Source organism: Phaenicophaeus curvirostris, chromosome 2, assembly GCF_032191515.1.
Source record: "Phaenicophaeus curvirostris isolate KB17595 chromosome 2, BPBGC_Pcur_1.0, whole genome shotgun sequence".
NCBI lineage: Eukaryota > Metazoa > Chordata > Aves > Cuculiformes > Cuculidae > Phaenicophaeus > Phaenicophaeus curvirostris.
In genome coordinates, this window is record NC_091393.1 from 27,621,593 (window position 1) to 27,639,780 (window position 18,188).

The following is an 18,188-nucleotide window of genomic DNA, read 5'->3' on the forward strand; positions in this document are numbered from 1 at the left end:
CCAGTCCTGCTGGTAGCATGAAAGGAACTCCTGCCACCACCTGAGCAATTGAAAGGGTTGCTGTCTCCTCTGCCTGCTGTGTCCAAATGTTCTTATCTCTGCTGCTGTATACCATAAGCCCAATACTCAATACACTATGAAACTAGTTTCAAAGGAAAAACAAGCCCACAAACACAAGATTTCTCAAGAATTATCAGAGCAGCCTACTCCACAACACCAAGTATCTGTTTTCTGTTTGTTTTTTACTAAGGCTTACTGAAAATAAAGTCAAGAAAACCATCCAAAGGAGTTATTTGTGTTCATGCCACTCACAACTATACACGTATTGAACATATAATCCCTTTCTCTGATGATGAAAATACAGTTCTAGTTTACAATTAAAAAGGAATTGAGACATGAAGCTATTGATTCTTCATATCCTTAAGACTATTTGTCTCATCTTATATAGTCAGAAAACCTAAAGCACTGTTTACTTGCAAGTTCCCCCAGAACCTTAGGCTGATTTTCAGGATGACTTTTCAGAATAAAATCAGCTTTTATATAAAAGCAGATTTCCTGACAAACATAGTAGGTGTGCATTCTTTACCTCCATAATGCCTTTAGTGGCAATAATTACTAGTTTGTTTGGCACACAATATGAAGTCACCCAAAAATATTGGAAAGTTTCTCAAGGAAAAATGGCTCTTCTAAGTGAAAAGCCTCCTCCTGAAATCTCCGTCACAGTTCCTTTGAAAGCCAGTCCCAAAACTTTCACCAATTTCAGCATGCCTAGGGTTTCACTTCATCATTCTATAAATTTAGCTGATTTTCCCGAGGAACTTTAAAACCCTTTGCCAATTTAAGCCAAATGTGATGTAGTGTTTATGGAATATCAGAGAGGTGAATCCTAAGGGTTTCATGAAAATCACTGACATGGTACAAAATAACCCCTCGAACTATCTTCCATCCCTGGGACCATGTCAGCCTGTCTATCTGGACACACAGCACACACATCACTTGGAAGCATGTCGAGCATGTGCTGCTTCCTGCATCACCAGGAGGTATGGAACAAATCCATAGGGAATTAGCCTTCATTTGGCAAACAAGCTGCTCCAGCTATAATGGGCTTCAGCTGTTCTGAGTACACAAGAACCAATATACATGCTCTACCAGCATGAGTCACATATATTGTGTCCCTCGGTCCCTTCTGGCTCACATTGCTGAGCAGTGAAGCAAGCTAGTTCCAATCTAATCTCCAAGTAAAATTCCAATTTATAGAATCATAGAATGGTTTGAGCTGGGAGGGACCTTAAAGCCCATCCAGTCCCACCCCTGCCATGGGCAGGGACACCTCCCGCTGGATCAGGCTGCCCAAGCCCCATCCAACCTGGCCTTGAACACCTCCAGGGATGGGGCAGCCACAGCTTCCCTGGGAAACCTGGGCCAGCGCCTCACCACCCTCATCATGAAGAATTTCTTCCTACTGTCTCATCTAAATCTTTCCCTTTCCAGTTTAAAGCCATTCCCATTCATCCTATCACTCCACACCTTTGTAAAAAGTCCCTCTCCAGCTTTCTTGTAGCCCCTTCAGGTACTGGAAGGTCACTCTAAGGTCTCCTTGGAGCCTTCTCTTCTCCAGGCTGAACAACCCCAACTCTCTCAGCCTGTCTTCATAGCAAAGATTCTCCAGTCCTCTGATCATCCTTGTAGCCTCCTCTGGACCTGTTCCAACAGTTCTATATCCTTCTTATGTTGAGCAAAGGATCTTTTATATCAAAAGAGGATGAGTGTACATAGAGGCAGTAACATTTATCACCCTAGTTTTTCATTATTTAAGGCCATCATTAAACTTGTATTTAATGTTACCTTTATTTTCAGGTTCTGTTGATTTGGGAAAAAAGGGGGAGTTTGTAATTATTTGCTAAAAAGGAGTCTTAAATAGGAAAAATATCAGTTGCTTAAGTGTCAGTATTTTGATCTGAAAATACCCATCGGCGGGATCCCCAGCAATACTCTTACTCTTTCCTTTCTGCAAGAGTAGACAGAGCACATACACAGCAGCTAATACCTCATTTACCTCATATTAATGTACACTCATCCACTTCCTAACCACATTTAGAGTTAGTGCTTTACCTTTAATAATGTCACGCCCTTATTCTGATACAGGTAAACAAGACAAGCGCAAGAGAGAAGAACTTCACAACTTACGCTATAGTAAGAACATGCCCGCTGACTCTATGAGAAAGCAAAATATCAAAAATTTCAGAAATACGAAAGCTGTAGCAATATTCCCTTTCTCCACTAACCTACTTTTTAACGTCAGAGTCTGTTCAGACAACAGCATAAGTTGTTCTATATAGTATATTTATTTCTGTTTTCCCAAACAAAAATCTGACACCTGCCTGAAATTTCCTATGGTAGTCAGTGAGTAGCATCAAATATTTTAACCAAAAAATAAGCTGTTAACCTTTGAAAAAAAAAGAAAAAGGAATTAAAAAAAAGATAAAGTCCCAATTTGGTTTTTTATATATATATATATGTATACCCAAATTGGGCCTTCATCTTTTTTTATATATGAACACATATATATATAAATATAATTGTATGAAAAAATTCTGATGTCTACAATCCAAATCCTCGTTCTTTATCTTGCAGTTCATTTTTCTCTTGCCTGATAGATCCCATCCATTGTCTTCTCCTGAACTGAAGCCACTTTCAGTTTATCCTAAAAGTGTTACCTATGTGAGGTTTTCCAGATAATTCAACAGGTGTATTCATGAGGACAAAATGAGCAGAAATGCCTCATTAGGTAAGTAGCAGTGATTTCTGAAGTGCAGTGAGATCCAGGTTTTCTGTTTCCATATCCCCACAGAGCAAGTACATTATCTTTATGGGTTACCTGAACTACTGTACGGAAGCGAGAATCCTAATGTAACCCTTGAGGACAGGTCTCCCAGACAGCACCATAAGGACTAGCTCTATTATTTAGCTTTTATTGCAATCTCAACACATCCCAGGAGCTTAATAACCGGAGATGTTCTGTGCAAGAATCCTGAAGCAAGCACTGCATAAAACAACGCTTTTAAAAAGGCCTTTATAATAACTTACACAAGACAGCATTCCTCATGATACTATATGAACATGAAAACATGTCTTATTTGTATGATGTTTACATATACAACAACACGATTAACTGCAAACTTGTCTCTCATGTAGAAGAGTGTGCACCTCCTACCATCATATCCTTTGGGGGATATATCTCTGGATTGCACCTTGGGAGCTATGGCTCTCTTGCCATAGGCATGGTTGTCATAACTGTTATATTCAAACGTAGTCTTAGAGTATTTCTCTAGTTCCTTGGCCAAGTTGGAGCGGGGTGTGGTGGTGGGGACATTGTTTCTGTAGCCATACTGAGGGATCTCCAATTGCTTAACAAAGCACATGGGCCTAGAAATTAAAGATATGTAAAGTTTGTTAGATGCAGTTCAGTTTACTGTGTCTGTGCACAATTTATAGTTCAGATTAGAAAATCTTACTTATTTCTTGTACTCAAGAGACAGCAATATATTATTGCATTTGCTTAGTTTGGTTATTTTCAGCAGACAAACAATATATATTTTCTTGAACAAAGCCTAGACAAAATTAATTCTAATACCACTGAATACCTGTAGCTGAAAGTGTTTTAAAATTCTTGTTTGAAATACTTCTGGGTTTTCCCTTCCCTAATGTCATTGCATCACGTAGCAAGCATTTTCTCTTTTGGGAGGTGAACTGAAGAGGGGCAAGCAGACTGATGGAAGAAGTTTGGACAAACTTGGTTAACTGTCAAAAAGATAAAGTATCACTGGAAGCTTCACTTAATTAACAGAGTTGCCTCTCAGTTGCTTTCAAGAGAGTTGTATGCTGCTTTCCTGCATGCTTTCCGCTGGAGCTAGTCCTGTTTCATCCCTCTGTATACAAATCCATGTTCATTTTCAGAACAGGAGAGTCTCACATTCTCTGTTGGCTTTGAGCTGCTGCCTCACAGGTCCTGCTCACCCTTAAATGCAAGGTTCTGGCAGGAGCTGTGATTCCTGATACACAGATACACATCTCAAGCAAGTTCCTGCAAGTGAATACAGAATAAAACTCTATCAGCTAAATTTCTTTTTCATTTTAGATCTGGGAGGAGAGTTGGGAAAAGCCCTGACTGATCTCATTCAGCCATTGGAGAAACTTGTGAAATATCAGTAAAAGGATGCTGTAGGGAACTCCTCCACTGTCATGCTGTCTTCTGCAAGGAGACAAAGAAGTCATCAGCTCTCAAAGCAGGTAAATGAAGGTCAGATCCTGCAAACCTCACCCATATAAGAAAGTGTCTGGGTCATCAGGAGCAAATGCTGCTTAGTGCTGAACAACAAGTCTACTTGTTGCATATAGCAGGAGGTAAAGATGATGAACAGCACACCTGAGGTGCTTCTGCTGGAATCAAGAATCATTTAATCAAGGTTTTTTTTCTTTTTTTAGAACCAGAGGAAATGGAAGGAACATTCATAGGAACATAAATTCAGTCAGGATCCGAAGTGTCATCATGCTGACTGACAAAATGGAATGTGATAAATAGTAAGAGATAGAGTTTGAATATTATGTTTTTCTGAATGAATTCATTTTGATAGAATTTAGTCAGGATAGTTATGTAAAAATCACAAGAAATCATATTAGTCATACTCTTCCCTTTGATTTATGTATGCTCATTCCTTTAGACACATCTTCCTCACAAAATATAGTGGGCTTATTTATACAATAAGCCGATATGAATAATATTTTGCACTTGTCTCAAGATAGTCTGTATTTAGCTAAAAAAATGCAATTCAGATCCTGTACATTCAATGCAAATCCAAGATTTCCATGGAACATAAGCCCTACAAATTTGATTTCTTTTTAAGCAAGAAAATTCAAATGCAGGTGGGATGGAAACTAGGATGGAGACAAATATTCAAGATTTACTCTTGGAACATCTCTGTCTGCCCATCAGCTGCCTGCATGCAAATATTCTAAATAGCTCACAAGTTCTTCATCTTAAATACTTGAATGACTTAAAGGTAGAAGGGAAGTAGGAGGCAAGATGAAAGCATTATTTGAGTTGTCTGTAAAATCTGAAACACAGGGCAGGCTCACAAGCAAAGTTAGGATTGCAGCGCAGCCTCCTGGGGAGTTTGCCAGCAAACTGGATGCTGCTTTTGAGCAGTTGCCTTCTTTGTATGGCATCTAACTTCAGTGGCTTCCCTCTAATGAGCAGTAGTAAAAGCCACTGCATTTTTGATCTGTCTTTTTCCATCAAGTGAAAAACTGTGCTATTCCCTCAAAGGGCGTCTTTTATTAATAGGTTTTGAAGAACCCTTCTCTAAGAAAACTGCCTGGGATGCTGTATGAAAAACTGTGCAATCTGAATAGGGGCAGTTAAGATAAAGCCCATCAAAAACAATCTGAGGAAGGAAAACAAAGTCAACAAGCAAGACAGAAGAATCTTCTGTAGATGTGAACCATAATTCCATGTTCTTAGCTCTATGGAAAGACTGTTTCTTTAAAAGACCATCAAGATTAGATGAAGTTTTAAGAGAACATTCAAAGAGGGGAAGTAGAAAACTTCCATTTTAAGCAGCCCTATCAGATTTTAAAACTAGAAGACAGCAGAATACTCAGAAACCTATGGGATAAGCAGGAAATTCTGGGAATTAAAGCTGTGGCACTTCCTCCACGCTCTTCGAGGCATCTGGGAGGGATGTATCTATCCCAGCCTACAGATATCACAGTATCCATGGAGAAATTCTGCAGCTCTTGGGGCATCATGCAGAAGTCTAGTTCCTTTACATGTATCCTTCACACATCAGCTCCTTAGAAATAGTATATTTTCCACCCATATATCTCAAAAGAGGAGACAATAGCACAAAACTGGATACAGCTTTGGGTAAAAGCAGAATCCTACAGAGATGAAGGTAAGGGGTGTAATTGCATCAAAGTGGTTCAAGGTCCTCCCCATATGAAAATTTAGGACAAATTTTCTCTTTCCATCCTCCCTGGCAGTAAGTGGGTGAACAGAGACAAAGAACTGTCCTTATTCTGGAATCTAAGCTGTACCTGATATTTTTCCAAGTGTCCTACAAGATGCGCTATCAGTCTGGTAATGTAAATAGGGCTTCTGGTTTAATTTAAACTGATATTTACTAGTAAAAGCCTGCTGAAAAAACCAAGACTTACCGGTAAATATTAGTTTATTCCCAAAAGATACCAACTTTTTTCACATTGTTCTTAGACTTTGCACTCCAGCAGTCATCTTTACACCAAACAATGCCTAAGATAAAAATGAGCTTTTCAGCTTTACATGTATTTGCCAAAATAATTACCAGCCCTCCCCCATGTAAACTGAGTGGGAAATATACACTGAGAGAATTGGATCCAGAAGCCCTAATTCTAACTCTTCTTTAAAGGAGATATATATGTATATAAAATGTATATAAATATAAATTCTCAGATTAGGTGAATGTGTGATGAATTCTGCATAATAAGAAGTATTATAGTGATTTCTAATACCTTAAAACCCGATCTGATGCCTGGTTTGATTTTGACACATCACAGTTCTGATGCTTCTCTTGAGCTTTAGCCAGTTTCTCTGCTGCAGCAATAGGACATCCAGAGAGGCTGCAATTACAGAAAGGAAATTTAATTGTCTTGTCCTGCATAGTTTCACATTATAGCACTGATCCAATTACTCCTTCTCCTCCTTAGCCAGCATCCGGAAGAATCTGAAGGAAAAGTTTCCAAAAGCTTTTTGGTCATATGTATTTTTTCTAGAATAGGCTTCCTTTCTTCTGCTTTCAAAGTTGCATGGTAGATCTTACACTTGTTCTTCTTCTCTGACTGCACATGGGTGGATTATTCGTGGATGTCAGCCAGTGAACGTATTAGTAGGAGAGGAGAATATAAACTGGAATCTACTGTGCAGCTCTGCTAGCAGACTTGTGACCTTTATGCATCTACAAATGTTGCCAGTGGAATCGCTCCTGAAGATGATTAAATGACACCACCATATAGGCCAAATCTTGCACTGCCTCACACCTCCTTCAGCTCCATTAACTCCAATCTTTTTGCAAGGCAAATAAATGAGTGCAAAATTTGGCCTTGGGTCTATAGGTCTACATCTCATCTATGTTTTACTCGGTGTTTGTTTATGACTTTCAGCTGCTAAAGTTTGTTTTCTAGTAGCAGATGACATAACGTGAAAAGAACTTCTGCCCTTGAGTTGAAATGCAACTACGTTCGCAAATGCTGAACTATTAGTGAAGAGACAATAATAAGCCTGATTCTTCTGGGAAAGATTTAGAACAGGGAAAAATATAGAGATGCCAGCAGATGGTGCTCTTAGTGAAGCTGGAAAAACCTGTGACCTGACAATGCAGGGGGTCCTTTCCTTGTCATAGTCTGTTGCGTGTTTATGTGACCGCAGCTCTCCGCAGGAAAAGGAATTAAAATGAAAGGCAAGTCAGTGCATTCCCAGATGTTCCTTTCTCTACAGGAAATAAGAGAAGGGGGGAGGGAATAATAATAATAATTAAAAAAAAAATTAAAAAAAATAGTGAGGCAGAGCAAAATGCCCCAAAAGCTGCAGAAAGAGGCGAGCAGAGACTGCTCCCTGCAGCCCTCCCTCGCTGCCCCAGCTCTGCAGAGGGGTGAGGGGGCTCTGTGTGGTTTTGGAGTCCGCTGACACGCTCTCCTTCAGACACCTCAAATATTCCAGCAGACATTCAACCAGAAGTGAGTGCTGCTTCGCGCAGCAGTAATTCCCACAAAGCCTTCTCCGAGGTTTTTGCTGCATCGGCTGGCAGCATCACTGCAGAGAAGAAAGGGGCACCAGAGCTTATTGCAGGCAGGTTGGTACCCAAAGAGCCTTCCAGGAGACATGCAGTTAATCTGAGGGGCTCTAGTAACCCAGAGCTTGAGAAGACAGAATGTCCAGTACCTCTGTAGTCCCTTAAGCCTTCATGCTACAATTAGCGGTAGAAAAGGAATTCGATACTAGGAATCTTGCACAGTTCCTTTTACCCTCTTAACCCACATTTCCTGGATGTTTTAAAATTGCAAGGAAATAAGCAAGATCTTATTTTTCTGTGGGAAAATTATGATGCACTAAAAGCTATAGGAATGTTTTGATAATTTTGTTATTTGTTTGACATCATCGAATAGGCAATGACATCCCTTCTAAAAGAATCTATTACTAATCTTAGAAAACTATAGAAAGGTAGATTTTTTTTCTTGATCTTTTGTTCGGCTAGAAAATTTATATTTAACATTTCTGACTTCTGAAGCTTAACATTTTCATAATGTTTCTTAAACAGGCAAAATTCTAATTCAGTTTTAGCTGAATAAGAACTTTGGGGTCAGTAGGAAAGCTAACTCTGATAATGTCTGTGTAAGGAAAATACCGTTTCTCGTGTATTAAAAAAAAATAATTTGTAGGAGTAGGGTGGATTTTTTCATGCACTATAAAATAATCCCTGAAGAGAGCGAAGTGTGAGAACAAGAACTCAGCCCTAGTCCTGCTGATGTTGGCAGACTCTTCCTTCTCCCTGCGACATACCCGTAAGGAGTCACACTATTTGTTTCATATCCCTGCTGTTCAGCTAATATTGAAACAAAATTAAAAGTAAAACAAAAAAAAAAACTCCACCAAAAAGCTAAAGGATGCTTAAAATGTGTTCTGTGGACCAATTCATCCATACCGAACAAACACACACTCGTCCTCCTCAGAAAAATACATGAATAAATGTTACTCTTTAAAATGGATAAAGCACACGAAGCACCATCTGTCAATATTAAGAACAAAACAACGACACACACTCACACCCCCCCGCCAATGGACTGCTAGGAGGGCTGCAGTTGGGAGGCACTGTTCCCTCTAGACTGGCGTCCAGCGATGGCATCCTTACCTTCGATGGGAATTCCTGTTGCTATTTACGTGGCCCCGGCCTGTGCAGCCTGGTGTAGGACACTTAAGAACATTTTCATGCATGGCAAGAACTTGACAAGGAAGAGTAAGAGAAAACAGCAGAGTATGAAAACAAGAAAAAAAAAATCAAATCCCAGTATATATGAAAACCATTTTAAAACAAAGCAGGATTCATTAACAACCAGCATTCCTCAAAATACACGTGACACACATAGCCAATAAAGCCTGATGAGGGAAATATTGTGATCCTACTCTCATTAACACAGGGCAACAGTGAAAGTTATGAAGGTTACAGAACCTATAAACAAATGCACCTCTGGTGCAACAGTGAGGCAGAAGACTTCCAACATCTTCTCTATACAAAAACGCTGAGCAAAGATCAGCTCAACAGTAAAGTGTGAGCTAGCAACAGCCCAATACAAAATTACAGACTAGAAAAACTCTTTCAGAAAACGTATGCATTCGTAATGCACAGCTTTATAGATGCAGTATCAAACTCCAGAGCTGAAAATCTGCTCTCAAGTTATACTGGTAGAACACAGAATTATTTGGAACACACCTCGGTATAACGTGAAACAGAATTAAACCCTAAGACAGCCCAATTGAGGTAGGGGTCAGTTCTGCCCACTTCACACACAGGTATCTCATTCATGTCCGTATGATGAGCAGAATTGGTCCTTTAATTTTTACTTGTATTCTCTACAGATGTGAAGATGGATAGAATTAATTTTTCTTTTGAAAAGATTGAAAACTAAAAATAAGCACTTAAAAATTGAGGGATGGCATAAAAAAAGAAAACTGAAAAAAATAAATAAGTGGTATAAGCTTAAGGAAGTAAACTGATTTACATCTGCATCCATTGCAAGCTGGATGGAAAACTTACTCCCGAGGCTACTCTGAGCAGTACTCCTCTCAATCATAAAGTTCACGCTATACAGTGCCAAATTATCAAGAATTTTTTGATAACACTAGGGAGTTTTGCATGTTGTGAGGCGTATCTGAATCCATTTCTCAGAGCTGGATGGCAGTATGTCACTCTAAGGAAAAAGACCATCCATCCCTTGCAAAGTTCTGGGTTTCTCATACAAGAGCTAGTCTGGAAGCCTGTATTTAGTTCTCACTCAAAAAAAGAGATCTAATAAAATCAGTGAACTCCTTGACCGAGTTAAGAACTGAATAAAAGCTGTTCAGAGACTTGAGAATTTAACCATGTATACTGATTAGAAGATAACCATCATCATCACCCCATCATCAGTGTAGTTAAACGTGTATAGATGCAAAAGCTTTACTCTGAAATTCCTACTATCCAAAGCTGTTCTTGAAACATGCTTCACAAGGCCAACATCACAGGAAAAAATAAAGAGATGATCTCACCTTTTTCATTTTAGTAGGTACAAGAGCATGCAAACAGTTTAAAGCTATATTCTTCTTTGATTTACAAAGTCCTCTAAAAAAGCCTTTTATTTACCATTTGTAAAAAAATGAGAGAAGTTTGAGCAACTGAGTAAATATTTGTGTTTCAGCAAATTACAGTCTTGCAAAACAGAGAAATCACTCTATTTGCTCAACCAAGCTACAGCAAAGTTTCCTAAAGTACTTCCTCATTATGGAACTTTTGTAAGAAGCCACTCTACCATGAAAGAGGAGACTTTTTATGTCTGCTGCTCTTGGTCTGCTATTCTACTTGCATTTTTCTGTCTGTCAGAATCTACCTTCCTTTGGACACAGGGGACTATTTTAGCCCTGACTGTCGTTAAGATCCATGGAGGTTGGATTTATAAGCGCTAATGGAGAGTGGGGATTTTAGGTTTCAGTGGAACAACTCCATATTAAAATTAGCGTGAAAGAGAACTGGATCTTAGCTAGAAGCTTGCCTGGTGTAAATCAGCAGAGAGAAATTAGCTTCCAGAGAACTCTACCGATTCCACCAGCCAAGGAGGTGACTTCCAGGAATGGAGCCCTCTGGCTTCACGTGGATCTCCATGAGCTCATATGCATATCCTTTGCAGAGGATCTGCTGACATGGCAGGAAATTCCAGCCATGCAACTAACAGGGGATTATTAATCAAAATCCCAAGTCATATAACTAAGTAAACAGCCAAATTGTCATTTTTAATAATGTAAGTTAAATACAAACTATACTTAAGACACTATAACAACAAAAGAAAGGGGCATCAAGTTTTTCAAGCAAAATTATTCCTGTACAAGATGACAGGGACAGTTGATGTGACATCAGCAAGCAGAAGTAAAAGCAGTGCACATCTTCTGTTGACTGAATATATATCTATTTAAAAATAATCTAGCGTTCTTAAAATCAAAGAATACAGCTTTAAAAGTTGTTCTTTTAGTGTAAAAGTTAGTAGAGAATGGAAATGATGGAATAAAGCAAGAAAGGATAACACAGAACACTTGACTAAGTTGAGACAAACCATACTGAAAAAATGAAATTAATTTTTTAAATAAAAGGTTTAAAAAGCATGCTAGAAAAATCTTTGTAGTTTTATCCCCGGTTTCCGTGAAACAATGTGAACTTACTTTCTGGAGGGACCCTATCTTTGTGTGGGCATCCTGACAAACTGCGGTGATGGGGGTAAAGCCCCGTTACATGGCCAGTTCCATCACACCCAGGGGTAGGACATTTGCTTTCTTTCTTTTCTGTTCTTGAGGGATCTATAATTTACAACAAATGTGTCAAGTGAATGATGCTTTTCACATTTCTGCAAGGTTAATTTAATCACGTCATTTACTCTTTGGTAAATGTTCTTATGAAAACTAGAAGAAGAAAAAAAACCTTCTACTTCTTAACACAGTTCTGACCCTTTTATCCCATGATTTTCTTTTCAGACTGCAGGTTCCTGTGATCACAACAATATCCATTCATAGTGATTGGAAAGTGACTTTTTTACAGCAAAGCCATACCACTCTCAATCAATGTTCTGCCGGCAAATATCACCTCAAGGGTTTAAGGTCATTTGGAAACTGTTTAGTTGGAGTTTCCCTTCTTTACACGCTTATTTGCCTGATGTATTATGGTCTGCAAATGTACCATCACAGAAGTTCAGTGTCCTGAGCACAGCAGACCCTTCTTTTTAGCATAAGGATTCAACGGTTCAGCACAAGTAAATCCCTTTTCCAAAGGTCACTGAGGTGATGACTCTTCTTTCTTTTTTAAAATTCTTTATGAAGTGGTAGGAATTATGTAAATATTCTTATCTCTTCAGAAAATTATGGTGGGGTACACATTGTACTCAGAATTACAGAAAAAATCCCTAGCTGTTTAAATTTGGGCCATTATAAACATGCATTTATAATGTGTAAAAGGTTAGAAGTCTTGTAGAACGTTGTTGGATCTTCTGCCTACAAATCAATGAAAAGCCTAAAGAGACATCTTTTTCAGCAAAAAAGTTTTCTGTCAATGATACAGTGGAATTGCCAGTGGGTATCATTCGGAACTAGAACTTTCTCAAGTAATTCATTAACTTATTTCCTTTAACAGAACATCTGTAAAAGAACACCCCTACCCTTCTAGCCCAGCACATGGTACAAGTTATCATCTTGACCACAGCTGCCAGATTTTGGTGACCATTGCTGATTTTCATATTAGCATTATAGGAATAAAATTCAGGAAACCCTAACCATGACTATTTTGGCTCAAGACCAACCAGTATTCCCTTTTTTTCAGTCCATTCTCCTTTCACCACCTAATTCAACCTATTCTCATTTAAATATTTTATGCTGCTGTTATCACTCTGCTTCAGTATTTATGCTTTCATCTCTAGCAAAAAAGATTTTGGTACTTCTTTTCCCTTAAGTCTTGCATTAAATTGCATCCTAGCTTCAACAAATGCGACCCTCAGTACAATAAATGGAAATTTCAGTACTTATGGAGCTTCATATACAACCCATTGTTTTTCAACATAAATCAATACAATCCAGAGTTCACATTCAGTTGTGGACTTGTTTTTCCTTCATTTCTCTTTGCTAGCGCATATATATATACACACATATAAAAGATATATAAAAATATATATATAAGATATATACATACACTTTTACAGTCCATTCTTCCATCTTTACTTTAAAGAAATTCTTTGGCTCATTGTAATGACTCTCCAGATCTTAAATCCATTTGTACATTTTAATATGATATTTAAACCTTGTCTTTTGCAAATGGAATCCCTAATTATCCAAGTTTTATTCTATTTAACCTGCATGTTGACTGTAGAACACAGTTCTTTGTTTCATGCTCCTTAACGATAAATACACAAACAAATCCATCTCCAAAGTGCTATACAGTTATCACAACACTCCTGGAAATACCGTAACCTTATACATCAGGAAATTGAAACAAAGAGATCAAGAAGTTAAACCCAAGGCCACAAGAGGAGCAAATGTCAGAGGAGGGATTTTAAATCCTGTGAGATAGGCCTGTGCTGAGACCACTAGAACAGAAAGCCCACAGCTACATACATACACAACTCTAAGCAACTCGTCACGTCAAGTACTTTGGGATGTGTAAAAGTATTACGTAAGTGAGGAAGTAATGTAAATGAAATATAAATAATGTAAATACGACAATATTCAAGGACTGCAAAAGATGTCAATGATTAATAGACCATAATGGCTTTTTAGAGACTTTAAACTAGAGGAACTTTAGCTGCTCCATGTTGTCAGAACTCCACGGAAGCCACTGAAGAGATTTTAATTTAGAGCAGATGAGGATCTGAACACTCACATCCTATGGTGTCAAGCAAATCCTCCTCTGTATTCATGTCTATGCTATAAAGTTATAGCACATATCAGATCCTTAAGAGCCTTTATGGTCTAATGAGTCAGAAAAGATGCTGTATACTGTTCTCAATGTTTTAAAAAACTTGCATAAAATTGTACTTGCACAATTTCCCATTGCTTTTAATGGAAGACATTTGACTAAACTTTCCACAGCTTTGTACAAAGCATTGGATACTCCTTTGTAAATCTTTTTCTGCTCATTGGGATAAATACTGCAGTTTTATTTAATGCGGTAACCTTTCCTCACTTGTTGACACAGTGGGCATATTGTCTGAGTGAAGAATCTCAAAGGACTTAAAAGATTTTAAAATTCATAAATTTTAATAGAAAGCCTATTTAGAAGGCTTTAAGTGGCAGGGAAAATATGGTTAGTGGTCCCTCAACAATTGTGTCAGCAATCTCTGAAAGCAGAACTCCCGAAGCCAGGAGGTAGTTCTCACTGCAAACTTGTGTACCCAAAAAGATTCCACTTGACCCTGTCATACATCTCTGAGGGTATCTCTTCCAGGACTATTTGGAAGATAACGTGTGAGTTGAGAATAAATGATTTAAGCGATTGTCTTGCTTAAAGTGTCCTCTCTCAAAAACTATCAGAATGATTCCTGTTTTTTAAAAGTAAGGAAGGAAGAATTTTTTTTCTTTCTTCCATGATTAAAAAAAGCATAAAATGATCCACTCCACAAAGTTTCTTCACCCAAACCACCACAGTATTTATTCCCTGGCTGGGGTTTGGATCTATTGACAATTCAGCCTGCAGCTCCCCAGAGACAGGATGGTTCAAAGAAGCTCTAGAATTTACTGAAATAGGAAGTCCATACTTTTGTTACTGTCAGAAATTATGTGGTCTTTTTGGAGACAGCAGATCTATACTCATAAATGCTTGCCTAGGTATACATAGACTGGAAGGGCTGGACGACAACAGAGTTAAAAAGCTCTTCAAAAATTAATAGATGTTTGCCATGTATTCTGTGTTTTTATTAAAGACATATATTCAAAGGGAAATTTACCTAAAACAGGTCACATGCAAACAACATTTAGCACAACATCCACATGGCTATGCAGTAATTCACTGACTAACGCTGTCTTCCCCGCATACCCATGGTTGCTACAGCACTCACTGGACCATATATTTGTGTTTAAACCAAACAAAACTTCACTAAAATACATTGCAGAAGAGTGTTTGACATCAGTAATTCCCATGTTTTTCTAAAAGACTGGCCATTACTTTTCTTTAAGGCTTGTCAAAAAAGATCAGACCTTTCTAGGACCAAGGCGTTGTCCACCTACCTGACTGTGACAGGCAGATCTTAGGGTATTACTGTTTCAAAACAGGAGAAAAATGCTCACCAACTTGGTTGTAGAAAGGAAATCAAATATTTTTCCAACAAATCTAAGATGAACCCAGTCCCTGCCTAGCACCTCCAAAGAAATACCACGTCCTCACCTTCCACTAAAGTCAATGGGAATCAGGGGTGTTCAACGAGTCTCAGGAGCTATTGAAAACTTTATACAACACAGCCCTATGTGTACAGATGCAGACACGTTGAAGAGGGGTGTGGTACTATAAACACACCATCACAATGATAATCCCATAAATTAAAAGGCATTATGAAGGTAACCTTTAGTCTGTTCTTTTTTTTTTTTTCTTTTGTATTGAATTATTGTCAAGGCAGCACCTTAACTGTTTCCACAATGGAATGAAACCAGTGAAGTGGAATGCACATAAGAAAGAAATTGCTATTGATCTCAGCCCAGGCCACACCATGCCTTGCATAGCAAATGGTTTCCATTACCTTACTATCTTAAGATAATTAATGTGCAGTCACTGCCCCTATCTTATGTTATCGGTCATTCTGATACTGTTCAATTTCTATCAGGCAATTCTACATTTTAGATGGGAGAGGCTTCATCAATAACTGTCATTTGATGATAATTTTATAAATCATGATGCCACCTACCCAATCCAATCTGTAAAATATGCACTTCAGAGATGATTGACTGCCTGCTACATACAACCCCACTCTCCAGTACAGTTCACAACGTAATTCTCTTCATTGTTTTTTTTAATTATTACCTTGAAATATATTAAAAGCTTGAGAAAAATCTTTGCCTCTTTCAACATGATCTCTTATTTGTTTTGTTTCCCTGTTTTAATTTAGCCAAATGATGTTCACTGAAATACTGTACATGTTTCTAACACAGCAGAATGAATTCTTTTATTTTATAATTGCAGCATGATGCAATCATGCTGTACTACTACAATTTCAATAAAGTTCCCATTTTGTGGAATTAATAACTTCATTTCAGAAATTATGCAAAACTTAACACGTTAGCTCACACTTTCTCATGATATAACATACGGTAGATAGAAATATTACCTTTACCATAATATGGCTTTTTGACATGGCCGTCACTGGGTTTAGGCTTCCTGTCATCTCCAGAAAGGTGTCTTGGAGACTGTTCCTCATATGATCTCATATTATCCCTCCTTCCAGCTTCCACTGCCATTTTTTCTCTCATGGCTTTTGCTCTCTCAGTTTCCAAAGCAATTGCTTTCTCAAGCAGGGTTAAGTTACCTTTTGTCATATCAAACACTTCTTCAGACCTATCTGAAGTAATAGAGGTGGTATCATCATCTCTTTCGTGACAACCATCCTCCTTTGCACAGCTAGAGAAAGTCCTAGATCTGGGGCTCAACTGTTCTTCAAGCCTCATTAGGTTCATCATATCAGAGTAATTCCGGTCTGGTGTTCTTCCTTGGAAGTCATCTTCTTGCCTGACATGCTGACGAGTGTTCATGTTTTGCTGTTGATTTCTTTCCTGTGGGTTTGTCTCACTGAGTTTCCTAGCCAGATCAAAACACTGGTTCCTTAAGCACTCCAAACTGCTGAGACACACCTCTTCATCGCTCTCCTCCACCATTTTTTCCGTAAGTCCATTGTTCACAGGCTTCCCTAGCATTACAAAGTTCATATTCCTATTATCTTGCTGTGAAGTATTGTCTGCATAATTTCTGTCATTAATGTTCTCTGAAAGCACTACACCATGTCCTTGTGCTAATAATTTAAGGGAGTCCACTGTTTCCCTAACAACATCACTGTCTAAATCTAAACTCAGCTCACTTTTCCGACCAATATTTTCATTTTTGTCACTATCATCTTCCAGACTATTAGATGTATTGCTGTTCATTTCTGATTCTGTCCTGGCTCTGTATGCTGCATCCTCTGCAATTTTGCCAAGATTTAACAATGACTTGGCCACCAGTTCATCGTAATTATCATACTCATCATTATTGTTATCGTCTTTTTCTGTGTCTTGCATTATTCGAGTATTGTGACAATTCATTTGATGGTCTTCTGCATAAAAAAACAGAAACAAAGAAAGAAACAAAGAAAGAAAGAAAAAAGGAAAAGAAAAGAAAAAAGTGGCTACAATTGGAACTGTTGTTGCAATCGCACCGACAGAAAACAAACTGCATGTCAAATATTGTTAATCATACAGCAATTCTATAACACTATGGCCCATGTGAAGTGAATTTTTCTACAGTCCATAGGGCTATTTTTGTTTATTTGCTATTCATATGAATTTATTTCAGAGAACCAATAAGAAAAAGGCAATCAAAATGCTAATTGCTACTGCTGCTGAACATTCTGGCATAAATACTTATGTTTCTTCTTTCACTTCCATATTTACTGTTTTATGGGGTTTCTTAAAATCTTATTACTAATATGACATAATTGCCTAGGTTTTGTGCTTTTCTCACTCCTGTATTTCTTATAAATATGGTAGATGGTAAAGGAGTGAGTACTACTCATTTTATTCTCTTACTGATGATCTTCATTCACCAAAAGAGAAAGAATAGTCACCGAAGAGGAGATTGTCACTTTTTTAAGGTCATACACACCATTGACACTAGAGAACCAATAACCATACACATTTTACTTAGTGAATCCATCAGCAGAAATCAAAATCTCTCAGTTTAACTATGCAAACTGTGGAGAAGTAAGAGTTTTTACACAAAAGGAAGACAGAAGCAATCATATGTGCAATATAATTTTAAGTAAATGTAGTAGCCCAAATTATACAAACATACGTGTATGAAAGGGCTGTTACCTACTGTCCTGGGTATTTTAACATAAAGGAGCAGAGTTACCACATTTCACTTAGCTTTGTTTTAGTAACTGTTGAATAATAGAGGGAAAACTTAATAAGATGGAGCCAATGTGAGTCCCTGAGGGTGAGATTCATATCACCTAACTTTAGATGTGAGCAAGGCAGGCATCTATGTCCAAGCAAGCTATGTGGTGTTCCCATCCTTAGTCAGTAAGAGAAGCAGACACTTTAAGGATATAGTCCACCTGCTCTGGTTAAGATATTTTCTTGAGAATAAAATTAATAACTGCTACAAGTGTCTGTTTCTCTCCATTGACGACAA

General features: G+C 38.0%; 1 protein-coding gene across 17 annotated transcripts in view; it reads right to left on the bottom strand.

Annotated features, from left to right (window-relative positions):
* MYT1L (myelin transcription factor 1 like) overlaps nucleotides 1–18,188 on the bottom strand; it is a 333,318-nt gene that overhangs the window by 65,611 nt on the left and 249,519 nt on the right. For 9 of the 17 annotated variants that reach the window (XM_069851546.1, XM_069851547.1, XM_069851549.1 and 6 more), the window contains exons 7-11: nucleotides 16,132–17,109; nucleotides 11,498–11,632; nucleotides 8,943–9,033; nucleotides 6,550–6,657; nucleotides 3,215–3,426 (exon numbers count right to left, since the gene is read on the bottom strand). In XM_069851546.1, the coding sequence (XP_069707647.1) occupies nucleotides 3,215–3,426; nucleotides 6,550–6,657; nucleotides 8,943–9,033; nucleotides 11,498–11,632; nucleotides 16,132–17,109 (1,524 nt within the window). The remainder of the gene's footprint in view (nucleotides 1–3,214; nucleotides 3,427–6,549; nucleotides 6,658–8,942; nucleotides 9,034–11,497; nucleotides 11,633–16,131; nucleotides 17,110–18,188) is intronic. The other 8 variants (XM_069851560.1, XM_069851557.1, XM_069851558.1 and 5 more) reach the window with 3 other exon arrangements.